The sequence below is a fragment of the Neolamprologus multifasciatus genome, chromosome 17 (assembly GCF_963576455.1).
Source record: "Neolamprologus multifasciatus chromosome 17, fNeoMul1.2, whole genome shotgun sequence".
NCBI classification, from domain to species: Eukaryota; Metazoa; Chordata; class Actinopteri; order Cichliformes; family Cichlidae; genus Neolamprologus; species Neolamprologus multifasciatus.
The window spans coordinates 28,980,218-28,998,021 of NC_140455.1; the positions used below are offsets into that span (position 1 = coordinate 28,980,218).

The following is a 17,804-nucleotide window of genomic DNA, read 5'->3' on the forward strand; positions in this document are numbered from 1 at the left end:
AGCTGTCAGGTCAGAAAAAAAGAGGAAGACTTAGATTCAAGATGTAGTGAAGGAGGACATGCAAAGGGTTGGTGTGACTGAGATGTGACAGGAAGATGTTAGGGATAAGGTAAAATGAAGGCAGATAGTCAGTTGTAACAACCTCTAAAGTGATAAGCTGGAAGAAGAAAAAGCTAGGAAATTTTGTTAGCAAGCCGTCTTCATAAACTGCACGGCACAGATACAGATATCTTTTATTAGTGCAACACTAATAAAATACTTGAAGTTTGTACTCAGAAGTTTGGAGCACAAACTTCTCAGATGGACTATACCTCACAGCAAGTCATATTATTTGACATTATTCAATTAAATTAGAGAGCAGACTGATGCTGACTACAGCTAAGCCTTTTACTTTAAGTCTTAACCAAATTGAAAAGGGTTAGTTATAAACAAGACCACTCGTCTCAGTTATTATTATTGATTTCTAAATTATCTAATGAAACTAAAACTTTTTTGTAGGCAGTCTTATGAGAAACTCTAGTTTTTTTGCATGGCTTAATATTTTCAGCAGCAGAGGTTGTCAGTTGCTATATGCATACACATTACAGGATATCTATGTGATTCTGTAGCTTCGTCATGTAAACACAATTGTTTTTAAATGTTCGCATCTTCTCAAGCACACACACATGCACGCACGGGCTTCTTTGTGTGCGCGTTTGTGTGCATGCGTGCGTGTATGTGCGATAAAACAACAGGGGAGCCGTTTGCTGTAGCCCGTGGAGTGTGGCAGAGTGGCTGCGAGATAGCAAAGAGAGAGGAAGAGCTGATGAGAAACATAGAGGCAAAGCGATAGGAGAGAGGCAACAGTGATCAGGTGCAGATAAGACAGAGGGAGAGGGGCTGCAGAAAACGCCGCTTTTACGTGGGAAAAAAAAGCAGCCATGCACAACTGACGGCAACTCTCCTTTCTCCCACTTCTCCCTCTTATTCTCTTGTTCTCCTTCCTCATGATGGATGTTCAGATTCGTCTTAATGCAAAGCCCAAATGTTACTGAAAGGGCTGTTGATCTCTTTAATAATTTTGCATGACCATGTCCCCCATATCCTTTTATATGCATCTGCACTGAAAGACATAGATTCACTGTCTTTGTTCCATGTAAAACTCTCAAATGACTTATATTAGTCTCAGCTCAGCTGAGCTGGGACTAATATGCCCTACTCTACGTTAACAACATCAAACAAATGTTTTCCAGTACGCAGCCTAATTTGTGTTACTGTCTGTTCTGTCTCTCTGAAATTGTACTGTATGCACACATCGTTTCACTACTTTCTCTTTCTGCCTCTCTTCACAATTCTTCCAAATTATATCCATGAATTATAGCGTTAAAACATTACCAACATGAATTAGAATGAGCACGTATGCAAGATGTGTTATAACAGTGTTTATAATTTAGCACGAAGAATTGCTCATACTAGCCCGACAATTTAAACCCAATCCACAACAAGGTGCTCTCTGTGAGTTTTGCTTGTAACTGTGTGTGCCTCATAAAGTATAAACATTCATCAAAATATCTATCTCAGGCTGGAAAACACTCGTGCCTCCAGTGTGAACACAGAAGTATTATGGGGATCCAGCCAGTACAGAGTCATGCTTGCCTGTAACAACTCAACTGCAAGTCACCTTTGGGCAATGATACTATGTGTAGGTTAAATACTGATTGCTGGCTTTAAGAGTAAAGGGAACAACCACTGGGAAATTCACTCAGCAGAGGAAGAAACACATAATACATGAAAGAAGTGTTGATGAGAAGCACAGTGGACAGTTTTAATTGTTTTTATCCCTTGGTTGCTACAAACAAGTTCTTTGTCATCTATTAATTCTGCCTTTTCCCAGAGGCAAAGCTAAAAAAAACAAAAACAAAAACAAACAGATCCACAAATGTTCATCTGCAAAGTTCTGGTTAGGAACAGTGCAGAGTCATAAACTGCGTTAAAAAAAAGTGTGGGACTAACAGGGGATTTAGGTTTCTGTTTTAAATATGCTCTTTTGGTACACTGTAACTGCAAAACCGTCTGAAACTCTATGCTGGAACCTGATGCGCACATCACATCAGCGCAGATCACAGCTATCGTGATTGGCCTGATTCCTCCTATGCATTGACGGCTACTTTTTCAAAGTGAAAGAAAAATGATTATCACCTGAAAACAAGGAATAATAATTATAGAGTCATAGGACTCACAGATGTGAAAGATTGACAAAATTAGCAAAACAGAAAACCAAGAAAAACACGTGATCACAACGAAGAGTGGGGAGGCAGGAGAGAAAAACAACAAAGTCCCAGGATTTTATTTCTTTTCTATTGTGGTTAGCAGCGCACAAGGTAATTAACACCATGCGCAAGCATGAATAATGGCTACGGCCCCTCAGATAGGTTACATCATAACCGGTGTGGGTAAAAGTCTAAATCAGCAGTATGAGGTGAAGCCAATGTCAAAAAGGCTTTAATATGTAGTCCTTCTAATGGGCTGCAGGGGGAGACTCCTCTGTAAAAAAAAAAAAATAATAATAATAATAATAATAATAATAATTAAAAAAGAAAAAGAAAGAAAGAAAGAAAGAAAAATAAAAGCAAAAATTAAAATGACTTCTTTAATTTTGTCTTACTACACCATGACTGCGACACCATGACTTATATTGAAGACCGCTTCTAGACTTTAAAATATACAGTGTGAATATTATTACTACTATTTGCAAGTAGCTAAGTATAGATAACATAGTAGTATTTGGTTCAAACATCGATTTGAGCTTTTTAAAACACATCAAAGAAACATAAAGGCTGTATTTATAAATGCAAAGCACCTAGTATGTCCCACTCTGCTTTTAGCTTATATTCTGTAACTTCATCAAGGGCAAAAACAAAGCAGTTAACTGCACTGTCCCCTGTGGCTGCCAACACCTACGTCCTTGGTATCCGGGCACAGAGTGTGTCATGCATTTTCAAAATAGCAAACCTGACATGAATACCAAGCCATATAATGATACAGCAAACACCTTGAGATCTAAACATGGTGGGAGATTAACACCAGCTCTCAGTTAAATGTGGCTAAACTGTGGCCAGCTCTGGTCTGCTGGACAAACCTCCCGGAAATCAACAGGGGTGAAAGAAGAAAGCCATAATCTGTTTAGTTAAACCAAACCGTACATGGATTCTTGTTTCTGTGTATTCACACCAAAAATTGACCTTAAGACTGTAGCCAGACTGGCTTGTTCAAAAAACTTTATACACATAACCAAAAGTGTCTTTGGTTTGTCGCTCTCGTCATCTGTAGCATGATGAAAGAAAGAGCGGCGAGGTAAAAGATGCGTAAATAAATAGTCTAGAAATGACATAAAAACTGAGAGGCAGGTCTATATGCCACAGGCTTTCTCCTCAGCAGCAATAGCTGAGTCTGTCTCTGCATGACCTGCCTGTGTGTCTGTGTGTGTGTGTCTGTGTGTGCGTGTGGTGTGCACACTGCATTTTTTTTTCTCCTGTTTTCCTGTCTCCCTCTGTCTGCCTCACATCACAGCTCTGTGTGTGTGTGTGTGTGTGTGCGTGCGTCGTCTTGCTGCTGTGGTGTGTCATACCCCTCTTAGAAAACCCGCTGGGCCCAAGCTAGCACTCACACTGAGTGAGAGAGCAGCAGAAGAGGGATAGATGGATAAGAGAAGGAAGACGAAAAGTGAGATGTGGGGGGGGGAGGAATGACTACGGAAAAAGGAAGTGGAAGAAAAGAGTGTCAGTATGTTAAAATAGAGGTTGAAAAATTCAGTGTGTGTGTGTGTGTGTGCGTGTGAGAGAGAGAGAGAGAGAGCGAGAGAAAGAGAGAGTGTGCTTCCAAAGTGTTCTAGAACACAAGACTCTACTCGTCATGTGACCAGACGTGTGTGTGTGTGTGTCTGTCTTTTTGTGCATGTGTTTGTGTGTAACTTTATGTGTCTGTATTTGATGATTCAGGAGAGGACTCTAACTGGATAATTGCTCTCCTCCACAATGTGATTCTGCACCCACAGCGATTGCTGGTTGCCAAGGTTACATGGGCGTGTGTCAACACATATCCCTGAATGGCAACACCTTCCTGAAAGGATATTACCATGACTCGGTAGATTATATTTCTCTACATAAAGAATGCGTACACGCACACACATACACACACACACACACACACACACGCATGCATGCATGCACACCAGCATATGAAAGAAAACAGTAACAACACCTCAATGGCCCTAAGATGCATGTGGGTGTGTACACATATGCACGCTGTACACTGTACACCTTAAATCTTTTATGTTCCTTCAGGTCTTTCCTCGCTTCAACTGTACAGTACTTAAACATGTTGTGTGTGTGTGTGTGTGTGTGTGTGTGTGTGTGTGTGTGTATGTGTGTGTGTGTGTGTGTGTGTGTTTTATACCTGCCTTCAAAGCTTCTCTGCTCTTCTCTTCCCTCTTTCCCTCCCAGCTCCCTTCTTGCATCTCTCTTTCTCTCTCCCTCTCTAATAATCTCCCTTTCACATGGGGGCTGGTGTGTCTTCTTTAAGCTCACGTTCTCTACAAGAGGCCAGGGAGTTTCAGAGCAGGGACCCCCACTAGGGGGTGGGGCACTGGCCAACCCCCAAAATTTGCTGGTCCCCAAGTGGGCCCCCTGGCAAGACTGTCCTATGTTGGTAATAATTAAAAAAAAACAAAAAACATGATCACAAGAGAGAGGAAGACACCCTACAGTGAGTTGAAACATTAACTTGTTATTTGTTCCTGCAATATACAGTTTTTGCCCTTCGTATTACGTCACTTTGTATGTCCCTCCCGATTTCCTGTCGTCAACCCCTCCCCTCTACTGCGCCCCTGCACTGTTCTGTTTTTGGTGTGCCACCTAAATATTTTTAGTGGCCCCCATATGGCCACCCCTATGAAAAATTTCTGGAGGCAAACCTGTTTCAGGGTTCTGCACAGTATCTTAGCTGTCCCTAGGACTGCACTCTAATGGACAGAGACCTCTGATGTTGTGGATGGAATGCTGCTGGAGCCACTCTTCCATTGTGGTGATCACTTTAGGCTTCCTTCAGCCCCGGGTACTTCTTAATCTTCTTGTGCTCATTCTTTCTGATGTTATACTGTCAGATGGGATTTCCACATCTATCACAACTGCTCTCTTTTGCTTCTGATCAGCCACCGCTATATCTGGTTGGTTAACCAGCAGCTGCTTGTCTTGAACTTGAAGTCCCACAGGGTCTTAGCCCCGTTATTCTCAGCTGCTTTTAGTGCCGTGCTCCAGCGGGACTTGGAGACGTATAATCCGCATGAGGCACAGATGTTTTTGTACATTATCCCGGTCACTTGGTTGAGCTTTTCAGTCTACGCTGGCCCCAGCTTGCATCTTACATCCTGCTGTGTACCGGAGTGTCTCAGGGGCATCTTCATGAAGCCTGAACCTTGGGTTCTGTCAACTGTGATAGACATCTGCCTTCATGGATATGGTACTTGGGACCTGTTCATTCCCTGCCATGGTCAGAGTCTCTGTGTGCTCCTTGTCCTTTTTAAGCCTCTGGTAATACCTCTTGATATCAACCACTTCCTTCCACCTCTGGTCTTTCAAAGTATTTGCTTTTCCTCATCTTTATCACCATATGTCTTCTGCCTGAAGCGCTTACAGACCAGGTTATCCTAAGGGCCATCTTCCTGATGTAGTTAGGGTTAGATGTTCCTTATTTCATCCCAAGTTTTGGTTTTAACACTCCTTATTCTGCTTCATCGCATTGCTCATAGAGCCTTGAGGTGTTGGACTTAGGGTTACACCCTCTGTGTGTTGTGAGAAGTTTTCCTGTCTTGACATCATTATGATGTATTTCTTTCTGTGTCCAGCTTACTATTCTAGCTGATTATCTAATGATTTTCAAGGCTTAGGTCTACTTCCTACCACTGAGCAGGGATTCTTAACACCTGTCTACCATCTCTGGAGGTATTTAACTGTTGCAGACCTTCTTGGTCTGTACTATACTCAGGTACATGTAGGTGTCCTGTAAGTGTCCCGATGACATTTGCTACACTCATCCAGCTTTGGCACTGACAGTGAGTTGATGTCATCCATGCATAGGAGGTGGCTGATGGTCACTCCATTTTTGAGTGTGCATCTACATTCACTCTTTGAGCTGGCTGAGGGGAGTTTGGGACACAGCAAAACAGCAGCATCACCTTTGTACGTGCGACACTTGGTGGTGAGCTGTGCAATGGCCTTTGAGTTAACTTCCAGTGTTGTTTTCTTCAGCTGCTTGAGTTCTTGAAGGTTATCAGTGAGGGTTAAAGTGTCAAGAACTCTAGGATCCGCGAGGGCATTGAGGCTTTGTTGCAGTCAATCCAGGGGGGGTTCAGATTAGTCTGGCTAGAGTCTTGGATGACTGCTCTGTCGTATAGTGCTGGTGGATTTGTCCTCTGCTTTTCCTTCTGATGCCCTTATTCCTGTGCTGTTATGATGCCTGAGAGGCAGGTTATCAACTAGGGGTTTGAAGGAGTTGTACCCCTGTGGGGACCTGCCTGCTCCTAGGTAATCATATAATCAGATCAGATCTTTGTGCTGTCCAGCTGTTCACGCCTTGCTGTCTGACTTAGTGATGTTACTTTTTTCTGCTTTGGATCTGAGGGATTGCTGCTGCTTTCTGGTCCAGCAGCCATTTGGCATTTGTGTTTTAGGGATGCCTCCTTCCCACAGATGTTCTTTCATTATTGCACAGTCACAGCTCTACTTCTCCTTCTGTTATGGCACAATATACATGGTCATTAAGAGCAAAAAGACAAAAAGGGTGATGCACAAAAGCACTATTTTCTGTGTATCTGTGTCGCTCTTTTTTACATCCATCTCTATCTATCTTTACCTCCATTTCTTTTTATTTGTTCATTTTTGTGCACTTTCTCCTACCTCTCTCTCCCTCTCTGGCAGCTCTTCTGTGCTTCCATCTCACCACAATGCCTCAAAGATTGTTGCATGTGTGCATGCATGTCTATGAGTGTGTGTCTATGTTATGCACTGCCGCTTTGCTCCAATTTTTGCACCACACAGGCTGCCTAGGTGTGTGTGTGTGTGTGTGTGTGTGTGTGTGTGTGTGTGTGTGTGTCCCTTCAACAATGCTTTTCTTTTCTGCCAGCTCTGCAGTCTGACATAGGAGATTTTTCAGTCCGTGTGCTCTCTCTCCCTCAGTAGTCAGCATTTTGGCATTTTCTCAATGCACTCTGTCATCTTTTGGCATGAATAGCCTGCATATTGTTGTGTGTGTTTATGTGTGTGCTTGTGTCTGTGGATGTGTGTGTGCATGCATTAGCCTGACAGAATCTCTCCATGTCTCTGTGTTTGTACCGGGACCCATGAAAGTGTAAAACAGTTCATTTTCAATCCTAGAAATTACTCTCGGTGGTGTGGCTATACAGTGCGTACACCAATGCCAGAGCAATGAGCAAATACGAGACTGAGCACAATCACCTGAGTCCTCCCGCAAGACAAGAGCTATTCAAACGATTTAACCAGAATTTGTTCAAATGTTTTTACCTGTTAAGACTTGTGTTAAATTGGTGTGAAACTCACTCTGGAAAACACGGGACTTCTTTAAGAAAAGCAAAAGTCACACAAGCAAGCTGTAGCCTTAAAAAACTCTAACTGGACTTAGTCAAAATCTAAAACCAAGCATAAGACCAAAATAAATCTTAAAATACTTGAGCTTTCATACCGAGACGTGTCTTTGAAATATCAACGCTTGAATGAGAAAAATAAAAAATATTCAGGACACAGATGACTCGCCAACAGTTGATAAATGTGCTGCCAAACAGATTTTTACTCACCAGCTGGCTCCCACATCAAAGATATTTTAAATAACGAAAAAGATTTAATTCCAAAATTAGGTTGCGTTCATTTTATTAATCTCACATTATTTTGGTCGCTTGCCACTCGTACACAGAACAGCTTAGATTTGAATCCTCTGAACAATCCTTTTCAAATAAAATTTAGCAAAGTACGTCTTCCCAAGTAAAAATAAGATAATAATTAAATTTTCTATAAACTGCAGGGACTCCTCTCTCATTTGCCTACAGTGACATGTCCCGGTGTCTTCGTTATGAACATTAAATGACAGATAGCTGTTTCCACAGCAACCAGTATGCATATTTATATGGGTTTATGGCAAAAATTACGTGCAGATGATGAGAATGAGAGTTGAAGAAAACCTTGGACTTTGTGATGATAATGGTAATCGACCTCTGCACAATTCATCTTTGAGAGAATATGAACATCACATTGCTGATGTTCTATTGTAGAAGACCAAGGTAAGATAAAGACAAGGGAGAAAAATAGATGAATGGATGGTTGCACCTAAGCTTTTGTATGTCTTACGTCTCTCAGTGCTACTTGAAATACTTCTGCAACTTGATCGGAATCCACTTGTAACTAAGTGAGTTCACTGGAAATGATTGGAAAATGCACACAGCTGTCTACATAAGTTCACACAGTGCACATCAAAGTAGAAACCAAGGCATGAAATAATTACATGGAGGCCCACAAAACTGGATGCTGTCAACGAACGATAAACTGAAGGTGTCCAGCTCCATCTCAAGGTCTTGTTAATGAATGCAATGAATGATCCTGGGCCAACAGGTAACCAGGATCCCAATGGGTACTAGCAATGAGAGCCAAGGGCAACCATCAGTGCTACACTTCAACGACTGGGCCTTCATCAAAGTGGCCAACTGAAGGCCATCCCTCAATAAAAAGTCACATGACAGCCAGCTGTTAGCTTCCCAGAAGTTTTGATTATGCCTTAATCAAACAAAGATTGAACATATTAGCCAAAAATCAAAACAGATTATGTGGGAACAGCCAGCACTGAGCATCCCCATTAATATTGCCGTTTAAGTCAAGCATGGTGGTGGTAGGATCATTCATGTGGGGAGGAGCATATTGCCACAAAAACACTACAACACACAAAAATCTAATGATACTGGACCTGATTTAGAGTCTGGTCCTGAAGCTAAGGCATGATCTGTGACGCTTGTCGAATCACTCCTGGGTTGACTTGAGGCTCTCATAACTGCAAAAGATACCTTGAGTAATATATAAAAGGATTATATCAGACTGTTATTATCAGTAAATTAACAAAACGCCCCAAAATTGTTTTATGCAGATTAGTGACACAAAAAATTGAAAATAAAACATGAATTGAATCTATTTTAAGATGATTCTGAAGCATAAAAAAAATGTTGAAAGAGTTGAAATTGGAAGGCTGTCAACTTTGTGAGAGTATACTAGGTTTATTTTAAGGCGAGGGTACAACTTCTGCTAAGCATATAGAAATTATGGTTTGGGTCAAAGTATAGCCCCGAGAAATGAATGTAAGTCAACTGAATGTCCTCCCAAGTGATGGCAACATGACTGCGTGTGTTCTGACCTGACACAGAAGAAGGCTTCCCAGGGATTTACAGGCCATATGAATCAATTCAGAGACGAGCATTAAATCAGGCCAAACCAGCCGAGACTTCCGCTGTTTCATCCCCTGATGAGCATGTGAAAGTTGTTCTGACCCACACCGTGTCTGTGTGTCTTACTATAACTTTCTGTGGGCCAATTTCTTATTGGTGTTACTCTGATATGTGTGAGTGCGTATAGAGCTCTTCCATGTCACAAAGACATTCAGTTCTCCGTCCCAGAGGGTGGAGAAGTTGCTTTTGACATTCATTTGAAGCATGTGTATGAGGGTGAGTGAGGCAGAGAGCAAAAATGTGTTTGTGTCAGAGTGTTTGTTTTTCTCTACATGACCATGCTCATGAATTTCTGTATGTGTGCACATCTGCTGTGTGTGCGTATTTGTTTGTGTGTTAATTTCTCCAGGGAGGGGATTAGGAGACCAGTGTAGTTTTGAACTCCAGGGCACAGGGAATCTGGGGATCTGGCCCAGCCTCAGTGGCTTCTCCCTGGGCTTTCTGATCAGGGATTCAGCCTCTCCCAGGTTTCCTGTCCAGTGCCAACAAGAATTTTCTCAGTTGCGCCACTTGCACTCACACTCCAAGAAAACACAATGCCATTTTACTCTTAACAGAGCTGATTTAAGTCCGAGCAACAAATTAACCTTTTTTCTTTGTGACATAGATTCGATTGTGGGACGATTGTGGCTCAAGAGTTGGCAGTTTGTCTTGTAATCGGAAGGTTGCCGGTTCGAGCCCTGGCTCCGAAAGTCTTAGTCGTTGTGTTCTTGGGCAAGACATTTCACCCGTTGCCTACTGGTGGTGGTCAGAGGGCCCGGTGGCGCCAGTGTCTGGCAGCCTTGCCTCTGTCAGTGCGCCCCAGGGCAGCTGTGGCTACAATGTAGCTTGCCATCACCAGTGTGTGAATGGGTGGATGACTGAATATAGTGTAAAGCGCTTTGGGGTCCATAGGGACTAAAGCGCTATACAGATACAGGCCATTTACCAGACATTTGACAAGGTATGTAAACATTCCTCAGAGAGTTTTTGAGTTCAGATTGACATGACAGCATCACACAGTTTCTGCTGATTTGTTAATTGCACATTGGATTGAGATTTCCTCCATACCATTACACTACCAGCAACACCATAAACTGCTGATACAAGGCAGGATGAAGGCATGCTTTCATGTTGTTTACACCAAGTTATGACCCCATCATCATTCAGATGGTGGGGTCATAAGGTGTTCAAAGATGCTTCTGCATACCTTGGTCCTGATGAGTGGTTGAAGTGGTTCAAAGCAGTCTGGCCATTCTCCTCTGACCTCTGACATCAACAACGCATTTTTGCTCAGAGAACTGCTGCTCACTGGATATTTTCTCTTCTTCCAACCATTCTCTGTAAACTGAAGACATGTTTGTGTGGGGAAAATCCCAAAAGATCAGCAAATCTGAAAAAGTCAGACCAGCTCGTTTGGCGCCAACAGCCATGTCACGTTCAAAGTCACATAAATCGCCTTTCTTCCCCTTTTTCATGCTCGGTTTGAACTTGCCAAAGTTGTCTTGACCATGTCTACATGCCTAAAAGCATTGAGTTGCTGCCATGTGTTTGGCTGATTAAATATTTGCGTTAACAAGCAGCTGCTTTAGAAGATGGATTTAATCATCCTGATGTCACCCCTTGTTTGTGGAGTACAGCTTTGAAGGACTGAGTTTGACTAAAGTGTCTGTTCGAGTCGTTTGAATCAGATCGAAGTGTTTATCTTGTATTGCTTGCTAATACGATAAGCAAGGTGAATCCATAAGCTGTATGGGTGCATCACACAGACACAAAACAGAGCAGAAAATAACAGCAAACCATAGCATTTGTGTCATACTCTCATTAAAAATGGTTGTTTGTGGTCACCACTGGCACAAACATGAATGAAGTCCAGTTCACTTAGGTGATACCTAACAGACAGCTAATCAACCTGGAACAGGATTATTGGTATGTTGCCTATGCATATGTGCTTCTGTGCTAAGAGAAGCACATAGTTGGATGGAGATGATACTGCAGTTAGGTTAAATGCTGACTGGCTACAAAATGGGCTTGAACAGGAAAAGGAGCGACAGCAGAGTCCACCACATAAAGAGAAGTGCAAAAAAACAGTAGAGATTTCTTTTTTTTAAACTGCATGAAAAACACGATAGCAGCTGCAGTTGCCACTTCCTATTTATTTTAATTCTGGGTAGCTGTTGATGACAGCTAGCAAGTACAATGTGTAGACCAACCACCAAAGTCCCTTTAGTCTGCCCATTTGTCACTCCAAGCTGCCACGCTGCCACATGTCATGCCTTAATACAATTTAATTGGGTGAATGGCATAAAAATTGACCCCCGTAAAGAGGCACATGCGCTGTAAAGACTTTCATAGACAGCTGGTTATGTAGATTGTAAATTTGGGCATTTGAAATGGGGCGATACAAGTATTGATCCACATTTAAAGCCATTCACAATTAGCCATTTTAGGCAACTGTGGTTTTTGGTACTTCCTTTGTCGGCTTTAATTCTCAGACCCAGTCATTGTGCACTTGTTTGCAATATTTTAAATGGCTTTGTTTTTGGCAAAGTAATACAAAACCATATACTTTAACCTGATATGCCTTTAGCTGAACCAACTCTACTGTCCAAGTATGTTGACATACAAGAAATAGTTGTCCTATATATATATTTATAGAAATAGATATGCAATCAAGGCTAACAAAAATTGCACATGTGGTAACACCGAGCAGCAGATATACAGTACCGAGACACACTTTATGGACATGTTAAATGAAGAACAGTAAAGAGTAAAAAGAAAGTGTTGGTGTTCGTGACATTAAAGAAAAGGGAACGTGAGAGCGACTTCTTATGGACGTCTTTCTGCACATGTGATTGGAGAGAGGGACAGATAAGAACAAAGACGGCAATCTGACTTTCAGACTGAGAGAGAGAAACAGAAACGCGTGAGAGATATTGAGAGATGAAGGAGGCACGGGCTTCGTAGTGGAGTAACAGAACAAAGCAGAAGGATGCAGAGAAACAGATGGTGATACAGGGCAGAGAGATGTGTGAGAACGAGGGAAAAGGAGACAGAAAGACTGCGATGGAGAAGTGTAGAGAAGATATATTTAGAGAAAGAGGGAGAGAGAGTTTTAGCCTCCCAGCTAGAGGCATGACTCATCTTCTGCCAGCTGACAGAAGGATGGATGGAGACAAGGAAAGGGGGTGGGGGTGGTGGCGGGGTGGACAGAGCTGGGAAGAGGAGGGATGGAGCAGATGAAGGAAGAGAGGGGAGCGCAAGTGTGACGGAGGAGGGCGACAGACAGGGAAAGGGGGACAGCACAGAGAGAGAAAGAGGGGTGATGAAGGGTGGAAAACAGAATAGAAGAGAATGAGTTTCCACAGGCCATTTTACATGCAACCACACATGTACACCGAAAAAACAAAGAGACAGATATAAAGCCCAGGGCCCATCTCAGCTGCTTCCAAGTCCCGCTGAACTTCCCCCAGGGGTGTATGTGTGTGTGAGAGTGAGAGAGGATGATATAAGCAGCAGATTTCCCCGCAGCAGTCTGTTGCCGCACACGTGTGTGATTGTGTACGTGCACATGTGTGTGTTTTGGAAAGGGAACAGAGACATGAAGAGCACTCGGGATGACAGAAAGGAGGCGAGAGCGGCGCTGGTATAGTAAGCGAAGCAGGTAGTTTCGTCATCACGTGCGGCTGTGGCTGAATTTCAGTTCTTTCTCTTGCTGCTTTCTTTGTTGAGCGTCTGCACAAAAGTTGGTAAATATTATATATCTGTTCCAGCTTGTTCTTCTTGTTGTTTTCCAAAGAAAACAGCAGGGGCTTAAAGCTGTGCATGGAATAGGAGAGGCTTCATTTGAAAATACAGTTTCTGTCATGGCACAGTAGACAGAGTAGGTGTGCTAGGTGATAAATCACTGCGAACCCCTCATTAAACACATTCAGTAAAATCGAATCTGGCTGTGTGTTTATTGTGGAAATGGATTAATTATATAGTGCGTAGAATATTAGTTGTTAGTTGGCAGCATTGTTCATAAAAAAGACTATTCCTCAACTGCTCAACTGGTGTTTGAACTCGCTGTATATACAGACATCTGCATTGCAAAAGCCTCATTGAGAAAACCCTTGAATCCCTGCGGGCATCTGCAGCTCTGCATGACATCTGACCTTCGGATAGAAGTAGCAAAGAAATCACAGTCTTGTTTGCCTATTGAATGCAATAAACTTGTTTATGCTCATACTATATCTTTATTGTGAACAAATTTCATAAACACCTCTTGCATTTAGAGGGCAGCACCCAATGAGAATTTCAGGCATTTGTGCTTTACATGTTCATAAAACATGTAAATTTTTAATCGTACTTGACGTTTTTCCAATAGCTGTAGTTACTATGATTTTGACCCATGGATGGTAAAATTCTCATGTCATATCTGCAGATTTTTCTCTTCTGGCTTCATGTCTTAAGTCATTAGAAGACATTAGAAAATCACTTGTGTATGAGTCAAGGCTGTCACAGTTTCGCTCATATTAAGTCGGCCTTGAATAATTAAAATGCAGTTAAATGTTGCACCAAATCACAAAAGCAGTCGCCTCAAGACTCTTTATATTGTAAGACAAAGACCCTACAATAATACAAAGTTAAATGTGAACGCATTAGTGATAATCATAAACAAAACAATAACGGTCACTGTTGGGTCCAGTTTTTGATACGTTGTAATTATAATATATGAAATTGTGATCATAAATTTCTGCATACTCATCATAGGTATGAATGTGATTTTTCTGTGGTGGAATAATTGTACAGCGTGCAGCATTAATGACTTTCAAAAACAAGAATTGGATGCACAAGTTTTGGACAATTAATTTTTGATTTTCTCTAAACCACAAAGGGTCAAAATTAACATAAAATTAGTAAAATCTTTTAACAAGTGGTGCTGAAACCTCTACAATGTCTTTTAATTTGACAAGGCCAAGGCCTATTAACCTCTCATTAATGATTACGATTGACTGCAAATGGTAATTTCTCTTTGCCAGCATAAAAATGATTTGTTTGACAGCAAGTCCAAGGACCTCGGTGAAGATTGATGGAGGAGTACTGTAGATTTCATAACGTGGGACGCCATTTTTAAATAACTGCAGATTCCAAGTTCTTCAGATGTGTCACCACGGTGCAGAAGTCTGGAAGAAGACCCGAACTGTCAGCCTCATTTGAAAGAAAACTGGTTAGGATGTTCAGGAACAGTCCAGGAACCACCAAAGCTTAAGCTTGCGATGAACTGGAAAATGCTGAACCACCAGGATCATTGTCCATAGTGAAGCCAGTTTTACATTGTCATGGACTGAGAGGATCCCGACCAAGAAAGATAAAAAAAATCAACACCTTCAGGCACCACTGAAATTCGCAGCTACCCACATGGACGAGCCAAATACCCTCTGAGGAAAGGTTTTATGGTCAGACCTGACGAAGTTTGACCACAATGACAAGAAATGTGTTTGAAGGATTCAAGGTGAGGCTTTCAAACCTAACACTGCACCATACGCCATGTATGGTGGTTGTAGCATCATGATCTGGGGCTGTTTTGCTGCCAGTGGTACATTGCAAAAAGCGGATGAAAAAATAAAAGAGGACTCTCCCCAAGTCAACAGCTAGACTGTTGAAACTTCGACACAGCTGGGTGCTCACACAGAACAAATCGAAACTGGTTTTGGAATGGATAAAGCGGGCTAATATTAAGCTGCTTTCCCAAAGCCCCCAACCTCAACACTATTGAAGAAATTGTCTGCCAAAAAGAGTGGTCAAATATCCAGCCACAAATATGCCAGGTGCTTGTGGCCAGGTGCTCCACAAATCGTGGATATTTATATCCACGATTTGTGGATACCCAATTGGACACCCAATTCTTCTTTTTTAAAGCCATCAAAGATGTATGCTGTACAATCACTTCACCCTGGAAAAAGATGGGTTCAAAGAAGTTAACAAAAGCCTGAAATTACCATGAAATTCATGCTTATGATGAGTGAATACAAACTTCTGACCACAGCATTAGTATTTAGTTACTTTTTAAATAAAATGTTGTAATTGGTTTTACTTTAATTTTAATAATAGACTATTTTAAATCAGATTTTACTATAAACTGCCTAATGGGACTGTGTTAGTACTGATGCAGTAGCCCTGACAGGAAACACCATCTGATTTTGATGTAAGCTCAGGTGGTCTCCTTGACTCAAACACAAGGCCAAGGTTTTCCTGCTTCCTACAAAAGTAAAAGCAGGTACATTTAAAAAGTGCCCAACATGATTAGACAAAGTCTCAATTGCCTTTCAGTTGCTGAGTCTATTTTAAATATTTCCCTCTAAATACAGTCAGTTCGCAGCAGTGACCGTGATTTTTAAAAAAGAATATTTAGCATTTTGTCCCGAGCAGCTTCCAGGCAATCAGCTCAGGCTCCGTCAGCTACCGCTTCCCCTGCAGGAGAGAACGGGCTGGTTGTTTTGCTGAATTCTGGCACTGTAGGCAATAAGAAGTGAGGCTGTTGTTAATCCAGCGAGGAGCTGCCGACTTTCTCAGGCATTGCTCCCTGTTGCATGGCTATTGCTCATATCCTCTAGGGACAAGTCCCCCCCCCCCCCCCCCCCCCCCTTCTCTCTCCACTCCCCTCTCTCTCTCTCTGTATCCATTACTTGGGCACTCCCTCTCTCTTTCACCCTCTCTATTTTCCCTCCTTCATCTCACTTTGTCCAACTTTTCTGTGCCTCTCTCCCACCCCACCCTTCGTCTTTTTTACCCTTTCCTTTGACTGTGTCGAGCGCTACGGATAAACTGCGCCTCCTTGTGTTTCTACACGAGCATCACAAGTTGGCAGTAAACCAGTCTCAGCTGACACACATCATGCTTGCGCCGCTCCTGTAGTTCTGAAGCTGTAGGTCATGTCCCAGAATAGGTGGTTGACCTGTTTTTCTCTTTAGCGCCGAAATCAATCTGATTATTTTTAATTACACGGATTCTCAGGAGGAGAGTCCTCTTTATATTTGTAGACATTTCTCCAGAATGCAGATTCAGCTCCAGGAAAGGGGTTAGAAAAAAAACAGTGTTCGGAAGACTTGAAGTGACTGAAAGTGACTTCTTTCTTATTTTATTTGACTTTTAACATTAAAGTTAAAGGTTAAAGGTAACCTTTACTGATAAATGCTGTGCAGCAAGGCATCAGTAGATGGAGCTGCAGTGTCATTCAAACTGCGTGCTGTGTCCCAGCCTCTCATTATGTTCACTTACAGTACCATATACATAACGGCGTGTATAGCACTGAGAATTAGATTAAATAAATTTGCTTACTTTACATCTATAAAATAGCAACATCCTGCAGCACATGCGCTCTCCTTGTAGTCATAAACCGATAGAGTGGAAATGTATGCTTGAAGTATTCAGTTCACTTTAATCCTAATAGCTTTACTGGCATGACTACATGAGTACTACCAGAGCGCTGTATGAAGGCATGGATGCAGACTGACTGAAAAAGAAAATCTGAACGCGTGTATTTGGGTCACTGTGTGAGGGGGAATAGATGTGTGTATCCCAGATGAAGACACAGTTGTCATAGAGACCTCGGAGTGAAATGTCACTGGCGAAAGTCAAAATAAAGAAGTTTTCATCTACAACTTCGTTTTGGTTTTGTTGGGCTCGAAGAGTCCGTTTATTCTACTGTCAGACTTTGACCCGCTCACATAAAACACTGCAGAATGTCAGTCACATGTGACTGCCACTTGGATCACTTAAAAACAAAATGTGTGTATGCGTGTGCGTGTTGGGGAAGTTTATTGCAGGTCTATTATTATGCAGAGACGAGAGACACGCCACTCTCTGTTAGTGCGCTCCACTTTGACACCGACAGAAACTCCGTGTTTAGTGAACGGGGAAATACACATCCCCGTTCACTAAACCTCTCTCAGTGAATTGTTTAAAAAGAGAAATTCGATATTTTTGATCCTCATAGGTTTTTACGCACTCGGGATACACCTTAAGTTGTTAATTAGATATTTTTTGTCTTATTTTACACAATTAACGTATATATAGGCAGGAAAGGAATTTTTACCATCGTTTTGTGTGTTAAATTATATTACTATAAAGTTTCGTTACGTATAGCCACTATAACCTGTGGGCAGTGTGTCGTAATATTCTCGTATCCCGTCGTTGTTTCTGAACTTGGTGAGCCTTGTGGTGGTTTTAAAAGTGGTCACTTCTCTAACGAAGCCCAGTATATACCTGCTTGCCTGCTTGATTAATGTTCTGAGTAGTTTCTCTG

The 17,804-nt window shown here is 41.9% G+C and overlaps 1 protein-coding gene across 8 annotated transcripts in view; it reads left to right on the forward strand.

Moving 5' to 3' along the window:
* The window catches only part of wnt5b (wingless-type MMTV integration site family, member 5b), a 111,110-nt gene that overhangs the window by 68,564 nt on the left and 24,742 nt on the right, over positions 1 to 17,804 (forward strand). For 2 of the 8 annotated variants that reach the window (XM_085136950.1, XM_085136951.1), the window contains exon 1: positions 6,839 to 15,011. The exons of the other annotated variants lie outside the window; for them this stretch is intronic. In XM_085136950.1, the coding sequence (XP_084993076.1) occupies positions 14,982 to 15,011 (30 nt within the window). In that variant the 5' untranslated portion in view covers positions 6,839 to 14,981. Of the gene's footprint in view, positions 1 to 6,838; positions 15,012 to 17,804 lie in introns of those variants that run through there. 8 annotated transcript variants of the gene reach the window in all.